Source organism: Lampris incognitus, chromosome 13 (genome assembly GCF_029633865.1).
Source record: "Lampris incognitus isolate fLamInc1 chromosome 13, fLamInc1.hap2, whole genome shotgun sequence".
In the NCBI taxonomy this organism is placed as follows: Eukaryota; Metazoa; Chordata; class Actinopteri; order Lampriformes; family Lampridae; genus Lampris; species Lampris incognitus.
The window spans coordinates 33,388,625-33,410,811 of NC_079223.1; the positions used below are offsets into that span (position 1 = coordinate 33,388,625).

Consider the following 22,187-nt stretch of genomic DNA (forward strand, 5'->3'; position numbering starts at 1 on the left):
ATAGATAGATTAAATAGATAGATAACATAAGAGCCAAAAGGGCAAAAGGGACAGAGACAGCGAGGGGGGGGGGGGTTGGATGAGAGGGAAGGGGATGGAGAAATGGATAAGAACAGAGCAACGGTACTTGACAGTCCTACAGGCAGTGCCCTAGTGGTGGAGGATTGATTGGTTTTGTAATTAACCTCTTTCAGCACACAGCCCAACATCACAGCAAGTACTTTATCACTCTGTGAGGCTCCGCACTGACATATGAACAGAAAATACTCCAAGGGGTTCCATCTACATAACATCAGCCCAGCCAGTGTGCCCCTTAAACTGATCTTGGACCAAAATATGAAGCTGTCACGTGTTTGGTCTATATCTTAAACCAGTCAGTGAGATTTTATTTGGGTTGCCAAATAAATTTGCAGAATTTCTTCCAGTCTTTTAAAGATTTATATCTGCAGTACACCTTTGAGCCACATGAGAGAGCTTGTTGGTATTTCTAACACACTTACGGTTTCGACCATAATAATGCGATATGCGGAGTGCCCCCAGTGGGGCTCACCTAGTAGAGCGCATACCACATAAGGCTGAGTCCTTGCCACAGCGGCCTGGGTTCGAATCCGGCCCAGGTCCTTTGCTGCATGTCATTCCCTCTCTCTCCCCTGCCTTTCCTGTCTCTCTTGCTACTATCACTATCCAATAAAGGCGGAAAATGCCAAAAAATAATGCAATATGCAAATATGCATGCTGTGCTCTCCTCTTGTACACTGGACTGGAATGCAATACTAAAAAGAGAGAAGGTCCACCTATCACATTAGCAAGGTGTACGTAAACTTAATAATCACAGCTGGACATTTGGAGTAGGCCTAAAAAGACAATATTCAGGATAAGTATATAGCACATAATGGGCCTAATGAGATTTAATGTGGAATAGACCTGATGTGGTTAACAAATTGTTTGTTGACTGTTCGAATTGACTGATTGACTGCTTGATAACAATAGCTGCACTTAAAAACAAGCCTACTAGTTCTGATAATAGGCATGAGCATTTCAAAAATCTTTCAACAAGAAGCCTGTTTTTGATAGTACTGAATCTAATATGGAAGGCTAGCATACATTCTGTTTGTTTTACTGATGAGAGGAAAAAACGAGAGCCTGTTAACTCCACTTAAATGCACTTATTTTGTCTCGTTATAAAGTATTTAACATGTGTATGTGTTTTACTGATGAGAGGAAATAAAAAAAATGAGATAGCCTGTTAACACCACCTAAATGCATTTATTTGGTCTCATTTATAAAATATTTAACAGGTGTATATGTTTTCAATAACAGGTGCATAAAACGAAGTTGTGATTTATCAAATGTGTATCTCTTTGAAATGGCTGGTTTACCTAGTCACGATAATACAGTGTGATGTGGAAATGGCAGTAAAAATGGTCAGGGACGTTCATTTATGCAAGGCCTGTAGTGAATTGGGTCACGATGGTTTGTCATTTTTAAAAAGTGGGTCACCAGAAAAAAAGTTTGGGAAACACTGCCTTAAAGTATAAGCATGACTCAACCACTTATATGACCGGAAAAAAAAGGTATTTCCGTTACCTGTGTTCCACACAATATGTTATATCGGATTCCTTGAACTCAATAAATGCAATAACTCCTGGAGGTTGTTTAGACAACCTTGTGGAAAAAAAGTCTTGTTATGATTTCTTTTTGTGTCAAATTAACTATCCATCAAGCACACATATCTTCTTCACGCTCATTTCTCTGAGAAAATCAACACTTTCAAGACCAACTGCATTTAGGCAACAAACACTTTGGGAGAGAAGCTACTTGGTCTGTGGACTCAAGTACACGTCCATACATTTATGGCTCTGTGAGTAAAATGCTACTTCCCCTATGAGATGACCAATTGAAACAGCTTCATTCAACAAGCAATAGGCTTTAGACCAACTCGTCTTGGAGCTCTGATGTGAGCTAGGTTAAGAGTTTCTAAACTTGGAAGTAACTGTTGTTTGAATAGAATGATTCAAAGAGATTTAGGTGAAAATAACTGGAACTGAAACAGCAAATATTTATATAAGCCTCTATTATATCACAGTTCATGCACATCATATAGGCATTGCAAAGCTAGGTACATCTTTGGCTGGTGACATTTAAGTCTGATTTTCACACAGCATGATATAAAAAGAGTATTGTTTTTTTTTATTCTGAGAAATCCACACTTAATATTTTCCCACTAGTATAGAGCATGTAGAAAACACTATTGACTACATGAAAATCAATATTTCTTAGTTTTTGAAACAGTAGGATGATAACATGGTTGTTCAATGAAGTGTGGAGACATACAAAAGAAGAGAATAAGAACATGGAGTCAAGTAAAAAGGGGTGAGTCAGAACACGGTTGACTGAGAGGGAAAATGTTCACTGGGTTCCTGAGCAGGAGGAGCATCTGGGACTTTTATGTTCAATTGGCTTGTTTGCTGAACCTCTGCAGCCATGTTCAGTTCGCCTGTTATGTTTTCAGCCGTGTTCTCGTTTGCTGTCGAGATAAGTTGGACCACAGGGCTGGAGCCATGTGGGCTTGGCATGCTCTGCTCATCATGAGGATCGGAGTCTTGCAGTTTGTTATCACATTGGGGCTCCTCCGTTTCTTCCAGTTTCCTGTTAAACTTGGGCACCTTATGACCTTTGTCGACTTGGCTATAAAGGTTGGCAACTGACCTCTCAATGTCAGCGAGATTCTGGATATTTTTCAGTATCCCTTTAAGCTCCTTCTTCTTCCCACCATCGGCGGGCAGTGGGGGAGGGGGAGGGGGATGGGTACGGGCTGAAACAGGTCGGAGGGAAGAGGCGGATGGTAAGGATGTTGGGACAAACTGTACAGTGGGGCGTGTCTTATCACTGGCGGGGGAGGAAGGGGGTGGAAGTGGAGGTGGAGGTGGGGGAGAAGCAATGGTGTCCATTGTGACAGGAGGGGGACTGGACTGGTGAGGGTATCGGCGCGTGCGAAAGTTGGAGGGAGCAGGTGGAGGGGAGGTGGGTGGAGTAGAAGGGGGAGGGGATGTGGATGGGGGAGGAGGAGGGGGAGGGGGCGGCAGTTGGCATGGAGGAGGTGGGGGTGGGTTCTCTGGTGGGTCTGGTATGATCTCCACAGTGATTTCGCAAGGCTCCACCATCATGTAGTTAGAGATGCTGGTGCTGAACCTCCTTAGGATAGGTGGAGTCGGCCTCTGGGTCACAGGGGGCCTTGAGTCCTCTCCCTGTGTGATGATAATCCTTGGAGGCACATCCCGGCCCACTGACATTGGGCTGTAAGGGCAATCCATGATTGAGAGCAGCGTCTCTGAGCTGAGCTCCAGCATGTCAATGCTTTCTCTGTCCCTGAGTAGGACAGGTGACAGGGAGCCTTGGGAGTCTCCGCCTTGCTGAGAGTTCTCCTGTAAGGCTTGCTGCTCAAACTGCCTGGCCTGCTCGCGTACGGACAACTTGGTCTCTGAGCTGGGGTAATTCAGCATATCTAAGCTCTCCAGCCCTTCCCTGCCACTCATGCCTGCCTGGAGTAGCTTCAGCTCCCACTCGATTGGGCCCATAAGAACCTGTCTCCGTGGTGTCTCGTAGCTTTCAAGTCCTCCATGCATGCGGGACGGCATTGACCAGATGCCACCCAAATCTGCTGGGCGCAATGGGGAGAAAGGCAACTGTCTTGGAGAGAGGGGTGGGTCCCCTCTAAAAGCACCCGGATTGTTGAGGGGACAGTTGTCATCATAGAGAGGGTTGTGGGTGGTGAGAGGGTGGTGGTCGGAGAGAAAGGTCACGTTGCTTTCAGACTTGGGCAAGTTGCCATGCAGTGCTCCGTTGCCACGGGCTGTGATGGCACGACAGGCAAAGGTGCTAATAATCCTCTGGCGGTTGGCCTCCTCCATGACAGACTTTTTAGCCCTACTCCAATGAAAGCAGGTGGAGGTGGAGAAGAAAAAAGACACAACTGAGGTAAAAGACTTGGAAAAAGTTGAGGAATGACTGAAAAAGGGCAAGTGAAACAGAATAAAAGGCTGGGGAAGGGAGGAATGAAAAAAGCCTCTAGCCCAGCATTTCTCAAACCTCTCCTGGCGGACCACTTGTCCTGCATGTTTTAGATCTCTCCCTGCTCCAACACAGCTGATTCAAATGAGCAACTCGTTATTAGCTCCCGAAGCTGCCTAATAACAAAACTGATCATTTAAATCAGCTGTGTTGGAGCAGGGAGCGATCTAAAACATGCAGGACAAGTGGTCTGCCAGGAGAGGTTTGAGAAACGCTGCTCTAGCCCATGGACCAGGGATTATTGACTACTGCAATGCACTTTTTTCTAGTATCAGCAGGCGAACATCCAAAGACTGCAGTTGATACACAACACTGCTGCCAGACTTATAACACAAACTAACAGAAGTAACCACATTACACCAAACCTTGCTGCCTTTCACTGGTTACCTGTGAGTTTTAGAATTGATTTTAAGATTTTACTGTTTGTTTTTAAAGCCTTGAATGATCTGGCTCCTGCCTATATCTGTGATCTGCTAACTACCTATGAGCCTGATCGCTGTTTGAGATCCTCCAGCAGGCCCTGCAAATGGTTCCAAAACCTCTATATGTCACTAAAGGTGACTGGCACTCTGCTTTTTGGAGCCCTCAGCTGTCAAACTCCCTGCCTGGAGATATCAGGCAGGCAAACTCAGCATCCTACTTTAACTCTCTTCTTAAGACTTACTTTTATCTTGTGGCTTTTTCTTAACTCTCAAATGGTATTTGCTGTAATTACTTAAATTATTCTATGGTATTTGCTGTAATTATTTAAATTATGGCTTTTTCTTAACTAATGGTATTTGCTGTAATTACTTCAATTATTCTATCTTCTTTAAGTTCTGGATCTTATTTACTTTTATCTGTTTTTATTGTAAAGCACTTTGTAATGTTGCTTTTGAAAGGTACTATATAAATAAAGCTATTGTTAACATTATTAGTATTATTTTTATTATTATTATTATAATTGTTATTATTAAGGATGTCCTTAGGAGCAAAGCATTCATAGTGACTGCAGTGCCTATAGGAAAAGGAGCTTCTATTTTCTTGAATCAAAATGTTCAAAGTGCATTACAATGTAATACTTGCATCAACCACAGTCTTTCCAATGACTACCACTTCACCTTGATTTAAGTTTTCACAAAGCTAGGAAATTTTAACAATAGCACTAACGCTAGCACACGACACAAAGGCACTACTCATTAAGCAGTCTCAATGCTCTGATAAATGTTCAGTACACATCAAAAATCTTACTTCGGTATGTGCATAAGCTCAGCAAAAGCCACTGACAGGAGATGAACCAAGGTTAATATCTACACTACTGTGTTCACAACCAATATTTATCCTATACAGAGACTTTTCATAATTTGGGATTACTTACTGCAGTCTGAATCCAGAGAGGAATAGTGAAATGAAAATGATGAAGAACACAAAAACACAGACAGATGGTAAGAGGACAGGATCAAAATGTCAGAGATGGGAAGGGAAAACGGGAAGGGAAAACTAAGACATGGCTATGTTGTATATTGACATTTGCATGGTGCAGATTTGTTGTGCACTGACTAGTTATTAAAATGCATCCAAGAAAAATGTAATAGCTCATATACACAGTCCAGTGTATGCATGCATACACACACACACACACACACTTAAATGCACATATACATCTAAACATAGGAAAACGCAGACAATGCATTAATGGGGTTGTTCATGGGATCTGCTACCCTTGCTTCAGCCAACAAAATAACCTGAAAATGTACAGCATGATGATGGACCATGATGTCCTCCCTAAAGCCTGGATCAGACTACATGACATTTTTGTCTTTCATGGTGGTCACCATGTCAGATTAGGCGATCATAGTGCCATAAAGTCTTGCCGTGTCTTGGCTGGGAGTCTGGCAACACTACTAGTATGACCCTGACCATCGTACGCTGCCTTTCACGATCTTGCACAAGTCGTCGGGGAGGAGGTTCAAGACAATGTCAATCATGGCTACAGAAACGCTAAGTGTGATGCTAGCGGTCTTGTGTTCCGAAACGGAAAAAAAACAAAACAAAAAAAACAACAACAACAACAATTGTGGACCCTGTTGCGGCTAGTGCTACTGGGGAATGATAACCTAGCTTAGCTTAACCAGCTACTCCCCAAGTTGTTGAAAAGCCGCCGCTATTTCTCGCCAACATCTAGCCTATCTTTTTTGACTCTGTCATGGTACTCCTCGAGGAAACATCAAAAAGGCCTGTAGGGGTGTTGTTGCCACTGCTCAATGAACCTTTCCTCGGTTTCATAGTTCCACCTGACAGCAGCAACAGCAGCATCGCTTTCTCCTTGCCATGTTTACATATGTGCGCCAGAGAGCACTCTGGCGCACATATGTAAACATGTGTTCCTTGACGTTGACCAACATTTTCATTCTGTTGGTCAACGTCAAGGAACACGTCGGAGGAGATGTCAGACTAAGCAGGAAAATACAAAAAAATTCTGACATGCTAGACTTTTTGCTGGGGTGTTGTGAGGCATCCTAGAAGCCACGTCGCTATTCTTCGATTATTTCACACTACATGGGGTAAAGACGCCTGTTCGTCTTTCCCGAAGTTTATAATCGGGCCCGACACTGGAAATCTGTTGACGATATCAAAATTGGGCTGAAATCATGTAGTCTGATCCCAACATGAGACCTCTTCAGCAGCCGTGAAATTAAAAGCTTCTCTTTGCTTCTTAGTGTTGGTCAAAAGTTGCAGTAAATAAAACACATACTTACAACTTACCATTCAATTTTCATCATCCTTTTTTTTAAACAGCAACCACATAGTTAAGTAACAATATTGCTTTAAAATGTATTTAATCAAATTTGCCAAGCGACCTATTTACCTCTGCAACTGACATTGCAATTTCAATTCAATCCTGTTTAATCTAAAACCATTAACATTTCATTGCTCATCTAGTGCAGTATTTTACATGAAAGATTAAATCCGATTGTTCCAACGGCAAATCATCCAGGGCACAGGAAAGTTACTGAAGCGTCAAAATATAATAATAAGGGGTAAAGTAAAAAGTAATTTATCACAAAATCAATTATCAAGCCTTGGCCAGACCATCTAGTTTTTCCTATCCCATGGAATTTTTAAGCAAAAACAAACTCTCAGCTTGGTAGAGGGCCATGCTGAAATTCATTTTGGGTATAACTGACAAGGCACTCATCAACTGAATCCCTAAATGGCAGCTGAGCTACAGTATACATTATGGTTTTCGGAGGGCAAACCTCCCACAGGGACAGGTGGCTAAGAAGCAGAAGGAGCAGTGGTACACTTAAAAACGATATCTTAAGCTCAATGAGCTGAATTTCAAAAGGTCAATATCCACCTACAGGACTGTTTGGGGTTATTTTAAGGACAAGGGAGAGAGCTGTCAATGAAACACAACCAAAGGAAAAATAAGAAATATACCCTCGGAAAATGCAGTGGCACTACAGAGCTGGTATCCACTGAGAGATACCCACGGGGAAAACACAGAGTACCTGGTTGTCAAGGAAGTAGTTTAACTGAGAGAGACATATAATGAGAGGTCAGGGTTGACTCACATGCTGCTGTCCCCCAGCTCTTCATAGAGGTTGGTGGGGGCACCGGCCGGGGCGGTCTTGCCGCCTCCTGGTGGCAGAGCCATCTGAATCCTGGCAGTTTTGGCACATTCAGCCTGTTGCCTGTGTAATTTCAGGTGTCATCAGTTTGAGTCTATAGATAAGGTGTTCCAGTGTGCTGTATGTGCACGACTTCTCAATAGGAAGAAAGCAAGCCAAACAGTAAATACAGCACAAGCACAAATACACAACAGAAATGTAAACCCAGAAAGGCTTTCTATGTCTTCAGATTGACTATTGATAAAAAAAAGCCTTGCAAAGCGAAGCAGAATATAAACATCTTTTGTTCAATATTCTATTTCATCGTCTTATGTGTGAAAAGCTCTGTTGCATCCAGGTTGATAAAAATTTAAAAAACAAAAACAAAATGATCTGTAATTCTGTATGACGAACACTGAAATGCAACAACCTATGATTTTAAGGAGAAAAACAAGACAAAGTGCATTTCATAGGCTCTTGTTTATGAATTTGTATTTCAATATGTATTACATTTAGAGTTTTCAAATTGCTATGTTTTTTAAGCTTACATTTGAGAATGCTTGTAAGTAACTTATGCTGTATACAGTAGATGGGCATGGACAGTATGAGATGGATGAGGAGAGTTGGGAGCGGATGGGGAGAAGTTGATTATTTATAAGAGAGATGGGTAGCTCTTAGGTCCCACTCTAAAATAAAGATTGGATCAACAGCAAAATGGGCTTATGAAAAATAATTTGATCTATGTCTTTATGCATGCTCAATAATCCAGGTAAGAAAACCAAAGAAAGTTGAATCAGTTCATCTGGAATCAGTTCATTCATTGTGTCCAGATGAACTGTTTCAACTTTCTTTAATAATTTGATCTAAAGAGAAAACTAAAAAAAACTCGTATATGTTTTGTAATGGAAATACTTTGACTTTTGAAGATTTTTTTTTCTTTTTGAAAATGCTCCAGTTGATAAACAACATTCTCTACTAACCAAATAAATAATAGGGAATCACCAGTATTGGGTTTGCTTTTCCTTTTTAAACTATACATCACGTGTTCCTAAAGAACAGGAATTATCTGGCATGGTTCAGCATGAACATAATATGCTGAAAGAACAATCAGCGGTATATTATTCTGTCTCTTCAGGATTGCATGAGCTCACAAGCAGTTTCCTCTTCAAGTGCTCCACAAGTATTGCACTTGTCTTGAATTGGCTAAAGAATAATGGAGATCTGAGAAACAGTCCTCAACACACAGTCTAGGGATGGGTATCATTAAGATTTTGATGGTACTACTACTCTTACCGATACTGCTTATTGATCCGGTACTTTAACAGTACTCTTATCGGTTCTTTTTGTTATTTTTTTAAGAGAGAAAAAAAAACCGAAACAAATTAAGAACAGATTTAACATTACTTTATTTTCTCATGTCTGGACAGAGCGTTAATTTTAATCATTACCCCATGTTTGTATAATTTAGTTAACTGTGTGGGCTGCAGGCTGCTTACATACTGTAGGGATCAGGGAGGGCGGTCGCTCGGCAGTTCTGTGCAGGGGGAGTGCAAGGCATTCTGGGACTGTTAACGTTCGCGTTTGAATTGTTGTTTTCGCTCATGTTTTGGTTTTTGTTGTGCCGTTTGTTTCGGAGTTCATATCGGACCGGGTAGACGACCATTTTACTGACTGACTGACTGTAGGACCATGACTAAGACTGATGTTTTTAATTGTGACCTGGGGGAACAAGCCACTGTTCGGCAACCACTTTGGGGGGCAGCTGCCATTCAAATGAGATCCTTGTCTCTTCTTTCACGACTGCTCGCCACATTACATTACATACCTGAGGTGGATGGGGCAAGGAGAGATGAACTATGAGCTAGGCAGTTGAAAATTGTGCATTTCTCCACCTGTATTTGATGCACTTTGGCCAGATGTTTTGAAAGACTGCTTGTGTTTCCAGCCGTACATACTTGTTGCACTTGTGGGAATGAGCATCGACTCTAGTGAAGTATAACCAGACGTTTGACCGTTTAGTTCTCTCCGCCATTGTTACTAAGTGCGTGTGCGTGTGTGTGTGTGTGAGAGAGCGAGACAGAGGCAGAGAGCTGGACCCGCTCCTTGGCTCGCACGTACGACAGGCTCTGAGAGAGATCCCTCTTCTGGATTGGGAATAGCGACAACGTATCATTGACAAACGTCTTCATCTTATTGCAAATTAGAAACGGAGCTGGTGAGATAAAAGGTGCAGTATAACGTTTATGTAGCCTAATAGGTTATTTATTTTCTTAATTTCTCCAATACTGATAGCAGAACCGTTAATGTCGCGGCTTATCAACACTACGGCCTTTAGTAATTTAGCACGGGTGCCGTTTAATACTGGGTTTCGGTACCCATCCCCAGCACACACACACACTACAAACAATGAAGGAATGATCACACCAAACATATGGATATTTACTTACTCTTTGAATCTGGCGGAGGGTTTTTGGAGCAGTACAAGTAGTAGAGTCAGAAAGAGGAAAATGAAGGGGTGCACAAAAAAAAAAAAAAGAATCACAATGAGATTTTCTTAGCAAAAACAATGCGAAATCATAAAGTAGACTGGAAATTCTGACGTCATTTCTCAAGTCTCTTACTGTGTTCAATAATACTGCTGGGAGGTTTTCAACACTGGTGGATGTCCTTCAGAAAAACACACCGCTCGGGGTGGAACCATGTGCATTATTCAAGCCATGCCTTTCCAAGTATTTAAATTGCACAGAGCTTTCAGATAACATGCTCTATCAAAGACAGCTATATATATTTCACTAAAAATTGGAGAAACTCTTATCTATAATGTTAAGCATAAGGCTCTCGAGCTTCAAGCCATGATAACTTACAACACACAAAAGAAGCTTCATCTTTATGAATGTTTCTTCTCCTATTATCCCATTTTAGTGTATATCTATAATATAATCTATATTAATATGATCTTTATTCCTAATACATTAATGATTTCAAGTGGGATGCTAGTGTCTTTTTTTCTGCTGCAACAAATCTCCCTTAGTTGGCTTTAAAACAAAACGCGTTCAGCAAAAAACAAGATGCTTACTTCCCATTTGGATGCCCCCCTCACCATTTAACTTCCTTCTAAGTGTCAACACCTGCAAAGCTGAGTCTGCTAAAACAGATTGTGTATGAGGTCTAATGTTGCCGTGATTGGCCATTTGCTGTGTGCTCAATCTGTGTATTTGTGTTGGACACCCACTCGACCCATCTGCTGTGAATAAACATTGCCCAGACATTCCCATTTATGTAACTCAATCAGTGGATTCACAAAGCATGGCAATGCCTATGGTGAAGAAGGATCTGATGCATTTATAGATGACTTGTTATCACTTTATGATTCTCACTTGTGACCAGGAAAATGACTGGCTGACCAAACAGGATAATGGCAACACATCTGAAAAAGTATTTGTTATGTAGTATGATTTACAGTGTGTGTGTGTGTGTGTGTGTATGTGTGTGTGTGTGTGTGTGTGTGGTGTGTTTGAGTGTGTCTTTGGTGGTGGTGGGGTAGACAGAGGCAATTTAGTAGTGCGAAGATACACTGTGACCGTCACAATTGCTGTGGATATTTGTCACAAATGATTGTTAATTAATCTGCTTTCACAGAGCATGAGCAGGGAGATTAGCCCAGCAGAGTGCGCAGGCAGCATGGCTAATTAGGAGGCGAGCGAGAGAGAGAGAGAGAGAGCGACAGAGAGAGAGAGAGAGAGAGAGAGAGAGAAAGAAAGAGAAAGAGAAAGAAGATCATTGTCAACTTCAGTTACATGAATCCTATACTGGAAAGCCACCGGGTATGAAAACATTTGTCGGCAGCAGTTGTGAGCCCCACTTTAAAATGCCTTATTTGCCTGGTTTCAACTAAGAGAATGACAAAGAGACAAATACAAGCAAGGCACACAATACTCTTAAGCAAAAGAAAATGAAGAAGAAAACATAAGTCCATAGCTCTCCTTAATTAATATTTATTTCCCTCTTACTTCCCTGACAACCAATTAAGGATGATAAATGAACGAAAAAAGACACTGATTATTACTATGGCAACAGAAGCGATCACTTACTGTTTGTAGGTAACCATGACGATGAGGATGGCAGGGATGCAGCAGAGAATGATGATGATGGCCAGGGCCAGCAGCGCTCCCTCTGTGTAACCCACGGCCTGGGCCGCCTTCTTAACACTGGCCACGACATCTGGCGAACGGATCTTCAGGATTCGTCCGCCTTCGCCGAGGTATGGCTGGAACTCCTTGTTGATATCCAGCAGCTTCCCATCCAGAAACCTAGAATGTAGCATACACAATTTGAAAGGAAATTAGCAATTAAAAAAGGAATATTTTAATGCTGGAGCATATTTGCAGCGGTGCAATGATATTGAAGAGATATCTGGAATATTTCTTAGGCTGGGTGTCCACTAAGTGATGTTTTATTTTGAGCTTCAGTGTCCTTCCACTGTTTTCAACTAGCAAAGGCGTCACACTCGGTGTCTTTTTGTCAGCGCATGCTACCTTTTTTTGTGCAGCTGCTCAAGGTGGTTTATGTTCAAAGTAGCTGAACTTTTAAGAAAGGTGCTGTACTTGTCAAATGCCACTTCTCATGAACCGACATATTACAGCCCCGATGGGGCAATACATTAAAAACAGTTGACGCAGACGACCATAATGGACAGGAACAATGTGTTAGCATGAGATCGACTTGCTGTTATAAACAATGTCATCCCATACAGATTCCATCCAAGTGTTTTTTTTTTTCTCAGAGTGCACCAAAAAGCTTTTTCGGGGCACTGACAGGACACCCTTTCCCAGTGCTTCCCAGCACCCTGCCTTTCGTTTCAGTTTTGTTCCTTTTCATGTTTAACGATGTTCAGATAGTTCACACGTTTTGGCCAATACTGTGAAAAGGGAAGGGAATCTGCGGATATGCTATTTTCTTCTTACCAAGGGCCAAAATGAGCATTAAACAGCAGCGGTCCAAAAACAACAACAAAGCTAAATGTAATCTGCCTGACAAAAATGAAATACTGTTCATTCACATTCAAGTTTTGTCAAGAGACTTGCGGCAGAACTTTCTTCACTTCTGTGGTGAAATATATCACATACATATGCAATTGCACTAAAACCTAAGTCAATCCAGTATCGCTCTTCTCCCACAATAACCTTCTCCAATCCTATAATGACATCAGCCAATTGCTCTTAAAGTGCAGCTCCGGAGCATTTGGACATCATGATAGAGTGAGCACACCGCCACCTCCAATTAGTGTCACATTTTTACCTTCCTATAGGTGAATGAATGAGTGGAGACAAAGGTCATTAACTGGTCTCTCTGGCAATCTATCCTCAAGAGACACACAACTTCTCATACAGCCAAGAGCACTATACATTCAAGGTGGCAAAAGGACATACATTATAATGGAATGGCCTCTTCCTCTGCCACGTTTATTACTATCTCCTTCTCCCTCACTCCCCTTTTCTCCGTGAGCCAACAGTAAAAGCACACAAATTCAACATGCAATTATCGTGCAATACTGACGGGCATGCGCTGCGTTTAGAAAAAAAGCTTTTCATCTCCATTCTCAATGCGCATCCATCAGCCCCTTCTTCCAAAGTCACTTATTGCATTGGGAGTTTTTTTTTTAAACGAATTTTATTGGGGTGGGGGTGTCTCTTAAAAGCAAGACACTTCTGAAATTATAGTGACAGTCCTACCCAAAGCTGCAACTTGTGATAAGGGCAACACTCGCTGGTGCTGGCTAAAAGAAGGCCCTTTTTTTATGACACCAGCCTCATTTTCTTAAGGAAGAAAATAGGGTTGGTGCTCTTTCGCTGGCAAATGACAAGGAGGTAATGTTTATAGATTAATTTAGCACACACACACCTCTCAGAGTCACTCGTAGAGAGGACTACCAAATGAACTGGGGTTGTCAAAATCTGAAAAAAAGTGTGGTGGTGGTGCTTCACACATAAAAAGGTAGAAATTGAACGGCAAGAGGAGTTGTGTCCGAGATGGGAAAAAAAAAAGCTGTATAAAAAGGCAGTTGGGTTAAGCGTAAAAAAAGTCAAAGGAGATGGGTGGCTGGTTTTCTCAGCTTAGTTTTAGGTCTGGTAGGTGGACTGCGGGACATCAAATAAGTACTGATAACATTTTTTGGGGTATTGTTTCAAACCTCTTGCTGCCTTCTAAGGCCACAATGCCATTTTCTTTCTTTATTTTTTAACTTGTGACAGGGTGAAAAGTTCAGTTTAGTTTAAACATTTATTTGGGGAGGGACAATGTACATTAATCAACATTTCAACAAATGTAAATGTACCTGACTTAGCTAATGGGCTAGTTTCCATCGGCAGTCCCTAAAAGAGTACCTGAGAAGCACTTTCTCCCCATGGTGCTTGAATAGCATGTGGACATGGCTGCTCAGTGTTGAAACAGTGTCGAACCACTGAGACAGAGACCCCCATCCAAGAGAAACTGCCTCTCTATCCCCAAATGTTGGGACTAAAATGCATTGCATATATTTCTCCAGTCTTTTGGGATCGACCTTTCGGGCTGCGGTACGACGGGATGATGGATTGACAGAAACACACCCTGTCTCCAAAGACACCCGGTCCCTCCCTACCTGGGGTAGGATGGAGGGAGGTAGGGAGGGACTGGGGAGTTGTAACGGGGGGGGAGTTGTAACAGAGCTGTAATGGAGCGTTACAACTTCCTCTCTTGAATTCTGGTGTACGACAGGTCTGCTGCACCTGTAGGGAAGTGAGAGCTGTTGGAGAAGAGCAGTGTCAAGGGACTGTGTGGCGAGACAGCAAAGTGGTAGAGGGAGTCAGAGGCAAATGGAGAGAGAGAACACATTTGCTGTCTCACTCCATGGGCAGAGGGAAAAGAGCAACCGTAGAAGAGTGCACTAGCAGGGAAATTAGAAAAATCAAGCAGAAGTGTGAGATTGTACATCTGCTAATCAAAACCGCCTGCTCACTTGAAAAGCTCCTGCCGTGAGATGGCCCTGTTGGTGAGCGGGTCAATGGCGTACACCATCAGGTCGGACTTAGTGTAGTCCTCCAGCTCAAAGCCATCACCATGCCGGCGTGGCCCAATAGACTCCACAATCACTTCTGCACCTGGGATCTGGTCCTGCACGTAGCGCTTCAGAATGCTAAAAAGAAAAGAAATTCTACGGTCAAGTCAAATGTTTTAGACTCAAAGTTAAAGTAATTCAGTAGTAGTGCTGGGCAATACAGAAAATGTTATCATCACAGTAATTACATGGAGTATTACACAATATTGATACCATAACTGTAAAAACAATTTCAAGAATCCAACTGATGTTCATCCTATTGAGCTGATTGGTGAAGTATATTATCAAACCAAAACTAATTTTCAAATAATACTCCCTCAAATATTTCCAGTCTCATTTTTTTGAGAAATTTAGGTAATAAATCCTTGTTGTCATTAATGTAGACAACAAAAATGTATATCCCGATATGACTATACTGTGACGCACAATACACAACACCATAAAATGTACCCCCCAAAAAACCAGTGAAGGATGATGAACAATGATAATATTGAATTATTGCCCTAGTGTATTCAGTAGGCAAATTTGTCACTAAGCTCAATTAATGTCTCAATTTATTACAAAGGTTAACATCCATGACTGTGGTTCAAGAGTGGGCTCCTTTTCTGGCATCTCTGTGACCAGAGTAATATGGGAGCTACCTCTCTCTAAGTGCTCCTCTCTGGCAGTGATTGTCCCAACGGGCGGCAGTTTGTTTTCCAAGCTCTTGGCACAACAAGACGCAGATAATCCATTTCAGGCGGGGATAAATCCATGCTTCAGATTACAGCCAATAAGGGAAAACTCTCTGCAGCTGCCTTTGCCAAGGTGGAAAGCACTCAGGTAAAATAACCCTGGACGGTTATGAGGACTGTGTAAAATCTGAGGCCCCGAAGTTTCTATCACAACCGAGACTTAAAACGTTATTAAAACCCAAAAGGCGTGTTTTTCAGGCCAAGGAGCAGCGTCACTTGAGTAGGAGAGATGCAGCAGGCTTTTGGAAAACAACTATTGATATTCATTTGTTTTTCAGATTGACTAATAAGGCCAAAAGCTGTGTCTCACGGGTGCTGCAAACAGCATCTATTTCTTTGAATATCAATCAGCGTTTGAAGTGGAAGAACAATTGAAAAACAGGTGAAGAAAATCTAAAGACTTGCTTCTGTGTATGAGAATGGGTCACATTTGGGGTTCTTTTGCGTGGTGACACTGCAGACATATAAATGAACAGCACAGGCAGTTGTTTTTGCAGACACTTTTATCTATAAAAAGAGGCATACCTTTCGAAAAGCAATTTCTGCAATAGCAAACACTATGGAAGATGTCATCCAAGCAAAGATAATAGTTTAAGAAATTACAAACCCCAATTCCAATGAAGTTGGGACGTTGTGTAAAACGTAAATAAAAACAGAATACAATGATTTGCAAATCCTTTTCCACCTATATTAAACTGAATACACTACAAAGACAAGATATTTAATGTTCAAACTGATAAACTTTATTGTTTTTGGTTTTTTTGCAAATATTCACTCATTTTGAATTTGATGCCTGCAACACGTTCCAAAAAAGCTGGGACAAGGGCATGTTCAACACTGTGTTACATCACCTTTCCTTTTAACAATGCTCAATAAGCGTTTGGGAACTGAGGACACTAATTGTTCAAGCTTTGTAGGTGGAATTCTTTCCCATTCTTGCTTGATGTACGACTTCAGTTGCTCAACAGTCCGGGGTCTCTGTTGTTGTATTTCGCGCTTCAAAATGCGCTACACACTTTCAATGGGAGACAGGTCTGGACTGCAGGCAGGCCAGTCTAGTACCTGCACTCTTTTACTACGAAGACACGCTGTTGTAACATGTGCTGAATGGGGCTTGGCATTGTCTTGCTGAAATAAGCAGGGACGTCCCTGAAAAAGACGTCACTTGGATGGCAGCATATGTTGCTCCAAAACCCGTATGTCCCTTTCAGCATTAATGGTGCCTTCACAGATGTGCAAGCTACCCATGCCATGTGCACTAACACAGCTCCATACTATCACAGATGCTGGCTTTTGATCTTTGCGCTGATAACAATCTGGATGGTCCTTTTCCTCTGTAGCCCGGAGGACACGACATCCATGATTTCCAAAAACAATTTGAAATGTGGACTCGTCAGACCACAGCACACTTTTCTATTTTCCGTCAGTTCATCTCAGATGAGCTCGGGCCCAGAGAAGCCGGCGGCGTTTCTGGGTGTTGTTGATATATGGCTTTCGCTTTGCATGGTAGAGTTTTAACTTGCACTTGTAGATGTAGCGACGAACTGTGTTAACTGACAATGGTTTTCTGAAGTGTTCCTGAGCCCACGTGGTAATATCCTTTACAGAATAATGTCGGCTTTTAATGCAGTGCCGCCTGAGGGATCGAAGGTCACAGGCGTTCAATGCGTTTTCGGCCTTGCCGCTTACGTGCAGAGATTTCTCCGGATTCTCTGAATCTTTTGATGATGTTATGGACTGTAGATGATGAAATCCCTAAATTCCTTGCAATTGTACATTGAGAAATGTTGTTCTTAAACTGTTGGACTATTTGCTCACGCAGTTGCTCACAAAGTGGTGAACCTTGCCCCATTCTTGCTTGTGAACGACTGAGCCTTTCGGGGATGCTCCTTTCATACCCAGTCATGACACTCACCTGTTTCCAATTAACCTGTTCACCTGTGGAATGTTCCAAACAGGTGTTTTTTGAGCATTCCTCAACTTTCACAGTCTTTTGTTGCCCCTGTCCCAGCTTTTTTGGAACATGTTGCAGGCATCAAATTCAAAATGAGTGAATATTTGCAAAAAAAAATAAAGTTGATCAGTTTGAACATTAAATATCTTGTCTTTGTAGTGTATTCAATTGAATATAGGTGGAAAAGGATTTGCAAATCATTGTATTCTGTTTTTCTTCATGTTTTACCCAATGTCCCAACTTCATTGGAATTGGGGTTTGTAAAACCTGTATGGCCTTTAAGTCTGGAGGTGAATGGGGCTTTCTGTTTGCATGCCGATATAACCTCCTCCTCCTCCTCAGAATTATGTTTATTGGCCATGTAGGTTTGTACATACATTGATTTTTTTTGACCCCCCCCCCTTTTCTCCCCATTGTATCCGGCCAATTACCCCACTCTTCCGAGCCGTACCGGTTGCTGCTCCACCCCCTCTGCCGCTCCAGGGAGGGCTGCAGACTACCACATGCCTCCTCCGATACATGTGGAATCGCCAGTCGCTTCTTTCCACCTGAGTGAGGATTTTCGTCAGGGGGATGTAGCGCGTGGGAGGATCACACTATTCCCCCCCCCCCCCCCAAAACAGGCACCCTGATCGACTAGAGGAGGCGCTAGTGCAGTGACCAGGACACATACCCACATCTGGCTTCCCACCCGCAGACACGGCCAATTGTGTGTGTGCTGGGACGCCCGACCAAGCCGGAGGTAACACAGGGATTCCAACCGATGATCTCCATGTTGGTAGGCAACGGAATAGACCGCTACGCTACCCGGACACCCATGATACATGGAATTTGACTCCGGTCTCATGGCTCTCTCAGTGTACTTAACATAGGATAACAACACAGCAATCTTCAGATATATATGTAAGGATTGATTTATACAGGTGAAATAAGAGGCGATATGGTGCAATGGTGCAGAGAATATATCAGAGATGCTGAGATAAACGTTAGCAGGTTACTTAAATACATGCCTGAGGTAGATGGACATCGACATCTAAGAGATAATAGTATGATTCTCATCATACTATTTACCTGCATTACCGCGAGCATCACCGTTAAAGAGCGGGAGAGAGGTCCCACCTCAACTAAAAGATAGTAGCACTCGAGATTGGCATACATTTCATTTCTCTCTGAACCACAATGTGTAAATACAATACATATTGTGATCTGAGTGCTACTATGCACTAACATATAGGGATATACAAAAAATGATAGGTCATGCACAATTCTCTGAGGAACTAAAGCTTTTAGGCAGCTAGATTAATCTATGACGTCATGATGTGTGAAAACAATAATGAGAATACAAATGCCTCGACAATGTCCTTTTGAGAACCAAATCGAGCACTAATCTGAATGATGAGTTAAATCAAATCTCACTTGAGGATAGGCGCAGCTGTCTTCTGCAGATTTAATTTAATAATCAGTCTTAGGAAATGATCATTGAAATTTCAAGTTCCAAGCAGAATTCAAATAAGGTGATTACAATACTATATGTTGTTTTTCATAAGCAGATTGGTGCTGCAGGCTCTTTCACAAACAGTGGCAGCATGCAAGGATAAATGGCAGTCGGCCATGCCACCTAGAACTAAGCTCACGTTTTCAATGTCACAGCAATTAAAAAACTGCATAAAAAGATGCAATCAACTTTTCCTTGTGTTGTCCTGTGAGAAATCAGTGAGTGTGTCTCTGTGAATGTGTTCTAAACTGCAGAGCCTGTCAACGTATTCTCAGTTGGAGGTAAGAAAGCAAACAAAAAAAGCTTCACAAAGCCTACATAGTACCTATTTTGGGGCACAAATAAACAATTTACTGTCCCTACCAGTTTACAAATATAAATGAAATTTCATTTCCTCTAATATAATATTGTAAATTAGGATAAAATTCAATTTCAATCATTGTGAGTATCACCTTACCTAATGAGCTGCTCCTTATTCTCTTCTACAACAGTGGGTGGGACATTAGATACAACAACTTGCATGTCCAGTGCATTGACCACTGACACCTGATGGATAGATAGTAAAAAAAAAAAGAAAAAGAGAAAGCAAATGAGAGGAAAATATAAATAAATATACCTTTAAAAAGATACATAGAACACATCACTTTATTTCTACAGTACATTTGGTCTCCTCTACGTTTGGTGGGCTAAATGACAGCCCCTAATTGTCCACTTGTATTGGTGCCATGCAGTAAACTTAACAGGGCCTAATTCTGATGCCGTACTTAAGTGTATGGGCAATAGTCTCGGTGCTCCGTAGCCAAATCTCCCATGCGGCTCCTGTGAAATTAGGTTTCCCCCTTGAAAATTAACGAGTGCCATGGTTAAGCACTCTCCGCTCTCAAATATCCAGGCCATGTACCAGGCCCTCCCTCTGTCTCATTAGAGGCTTGTTAGCCTGACATATTTTACAGAAACGCAAAATAAGCCTGCCCACAGCCAGCAAGGATAAGCACTGAATTGGGGGCAAAGCTAAGCCCAATGACAGTGGGGTGGGTGTTGAATTTACTGCAAAAAGTGTATCCGCTGAGATAGACACACACACACACACACACGCACACACTTACATAAAGGCGTATGCACAAACACATAGACCAATTATAAAGAGCTGAAGCCCCAAAGACTTCTGTGCAGAGTTTAATTGGATCATCAGCTAGAAGCAGAGGGTTCAGTAGGGTGCACAATACATGTCTTGTGTGCTGTATTTCCTGTGAATAATTCAATGAACTGGAAGCTAGACACAGTTTACTAAGGAAGAAATAAAAAAACATGAATCATCATCATACAGGCTTTTAATGAATAAATCACCACCAGGAAAAACTTGGCAGAAGTTACTGCTTCCAAGAAACCCATCAATAGAAGTACTTTATGTGTCTTTGCATAAATAAATATGTGTGGGTGTTTTTATGCATATGCTGGACATATCACATTCATATGTTTTGTCACATTCGTCACACACACATATCTGTCACATTCATGTTTTGTCAAGGTCAGCAAATGACAAGTAAGGTATACACTATTAACAAATCTAACACAAGTGCCGAAAACTGAAAACTTAACAATGATTAATTGAACTGCCTTGAACTAGACAGCTGATATTACGATCTGCTTAAAAAATTCATCAACGAGCCTGTAGTTGCAGAGCTCCAGCTCAATGGAGGATGTACACAATGTGAATTCAGCATGCCAAGTCCAGAACTGGGAGCCTTTCGTGCTAAAATTCATAGGGATCGCATTAGGGCGGTGATGAAAGCCCGTTTCCAACATGACAACACACAAGCTAGAACCAGTAGGTGCTATCTGAGCATCCTATTAAATTTTATGCAATATTCAAACCTATAAATTAAATCCTATTTTTATCATCTTAGAAACACTGGTAAAGTCATCACATTTTTTGAGATACTTTATTGATCCCTATGGGGTAATTACGCTCTGTATTTAACCCATCCTAGCTGTGTAGCTAGGACCAGTGGGCAGCTGCTGTGCAGCACCCGGGGACCAACTCCAGTTCGTCTTGCCATGCCTCGGTCAGGGACACAGACAGGAGTATTAACCCTAACATGCATGTCTTTTTGATGGTGGGGGAAACCAGAGAACCTAGTGAAAACCCACCACAGACACAGGGAGAACATGAAAACTCCACACAGAGGACAATCTGGGGTGACTCCCAAGGTTGGACAACCCCAGGGTTCGAGCCCAGGACCTTCTTGCTGTGAGGCGACAGTGCTAACCACTGGGTCACCGTGCCACCCATTTCTTTCTCTACTTGGTGACAAAAAAAACAAAAACAAAAAACAACTCATTCATGCTTTTATCATTGCCAGGCTTAACTACAAAGCAGAAATTTTTTTTAGGTACAAGTTATTGAAAATGCTGCTGACCTTGTGCATAACAAAAGCTAGAATACAGAAGAACTCATCCTGGTTGCAGCTTCCTGTGCGTTTTCAAGACATATCTTAAAAGATGGTATTGATTACTTTTGAGGCCATGTTGTATTGGTGTCTTGAGTATGTGGCTGAACCTTTAAACCCCTATATGAGCCACTAAGTCCTCCAGACCCACCCCTCCTTTACAGTCCCATGTTGATGCTCAAGTCAGCAGGAGGCTGAATTCAGGAAGCCTTGGTTTTGGGAGAGCCTGCCTTAGGAGCTCAGGAAAGCCTCTTCACTCTCAATTTCAAATCGTTCCAGAAAATTCATCTGTTTAAACTGGCTTTTCTGTACCTTTTTTTTTTTGTCTTCGGCCTTTTTATGTTTATTTTTTTGTTCGTGGGTTTTTATTTGTGAAGGTGCTTTCAGCTTTTATCATACATTTTATTTGACTTGTACTACTGTGAACAATCTTTTCTGCTCATTTTAACATGATTGTCCTATTAAATTTGCAATCATCCCATATTTATCACAATAAATACATATATAAATGTACAAGTGCAACATATTGACATAGAGATACATGAATTGGTGGTTTGTGACCCGAGTGCCCCATGCTCACCACTACATTGGCACTGCTGCTGAGACCCTTCCCGTAGTCGTCTGTGGCAATGACCTCGAACTTGAAGTAGGACCTGCGCATGTTGCGGTACATGATGGCTGTCTTGATGATACCTGTGTACGTCTCAATCACAAAGCTGTCCTGGCCCTCTGCTGTCGGTGGGATAATCAGGCGATAAGCCATGGCACTGTAATTTCCTGTGTCCTTATCGGTGGCC

General features: G+C 41.9%; 1 protein-coding gene across 1 annotated transcript in view; it reads right to left on the reverse strand.

The window, feature by feature from the left end:
• Nucleotides 1–22,187, reverse strand: part of LOC130122460 (protocadherin-15-like) — a 299,505-nt gene that overhangs the window by 7,333 nt on the left and 269,985 nt on the right. The window contains exons 28-33 of the mRNA XM_056291387.1: nucleotides 21,971–22,186; nucleotides 19,398–19,486; nucleotides 14,659–14,835; nucleotides 11,756–11,974; nucleotides 10,112–10,120; nucleotides 7,629–7,748 (exon numbers count right to left, since the gene is read on the reverse strand). Coding sequence (XP_056147362.1) covers nucleotides 7,629–7,748; nucleotides 10,112–10,120; nucleotides 11,756–11,974; nucleotides 14,659–14,835; nucleotides 19,398–19,486; nucleotides 21,971–22,186 — 830 coding nt within the window. The remainder of the gene's footprint in view (nucleotides 1–7,628; nucleotides 7,749–10,111; nucleotides 10,121–11,755; nucleotides 11,975–14,658; nucleotides 14,836–19,397; nucleotides 19,487–21,970; nucleotide 22,187) is intronic.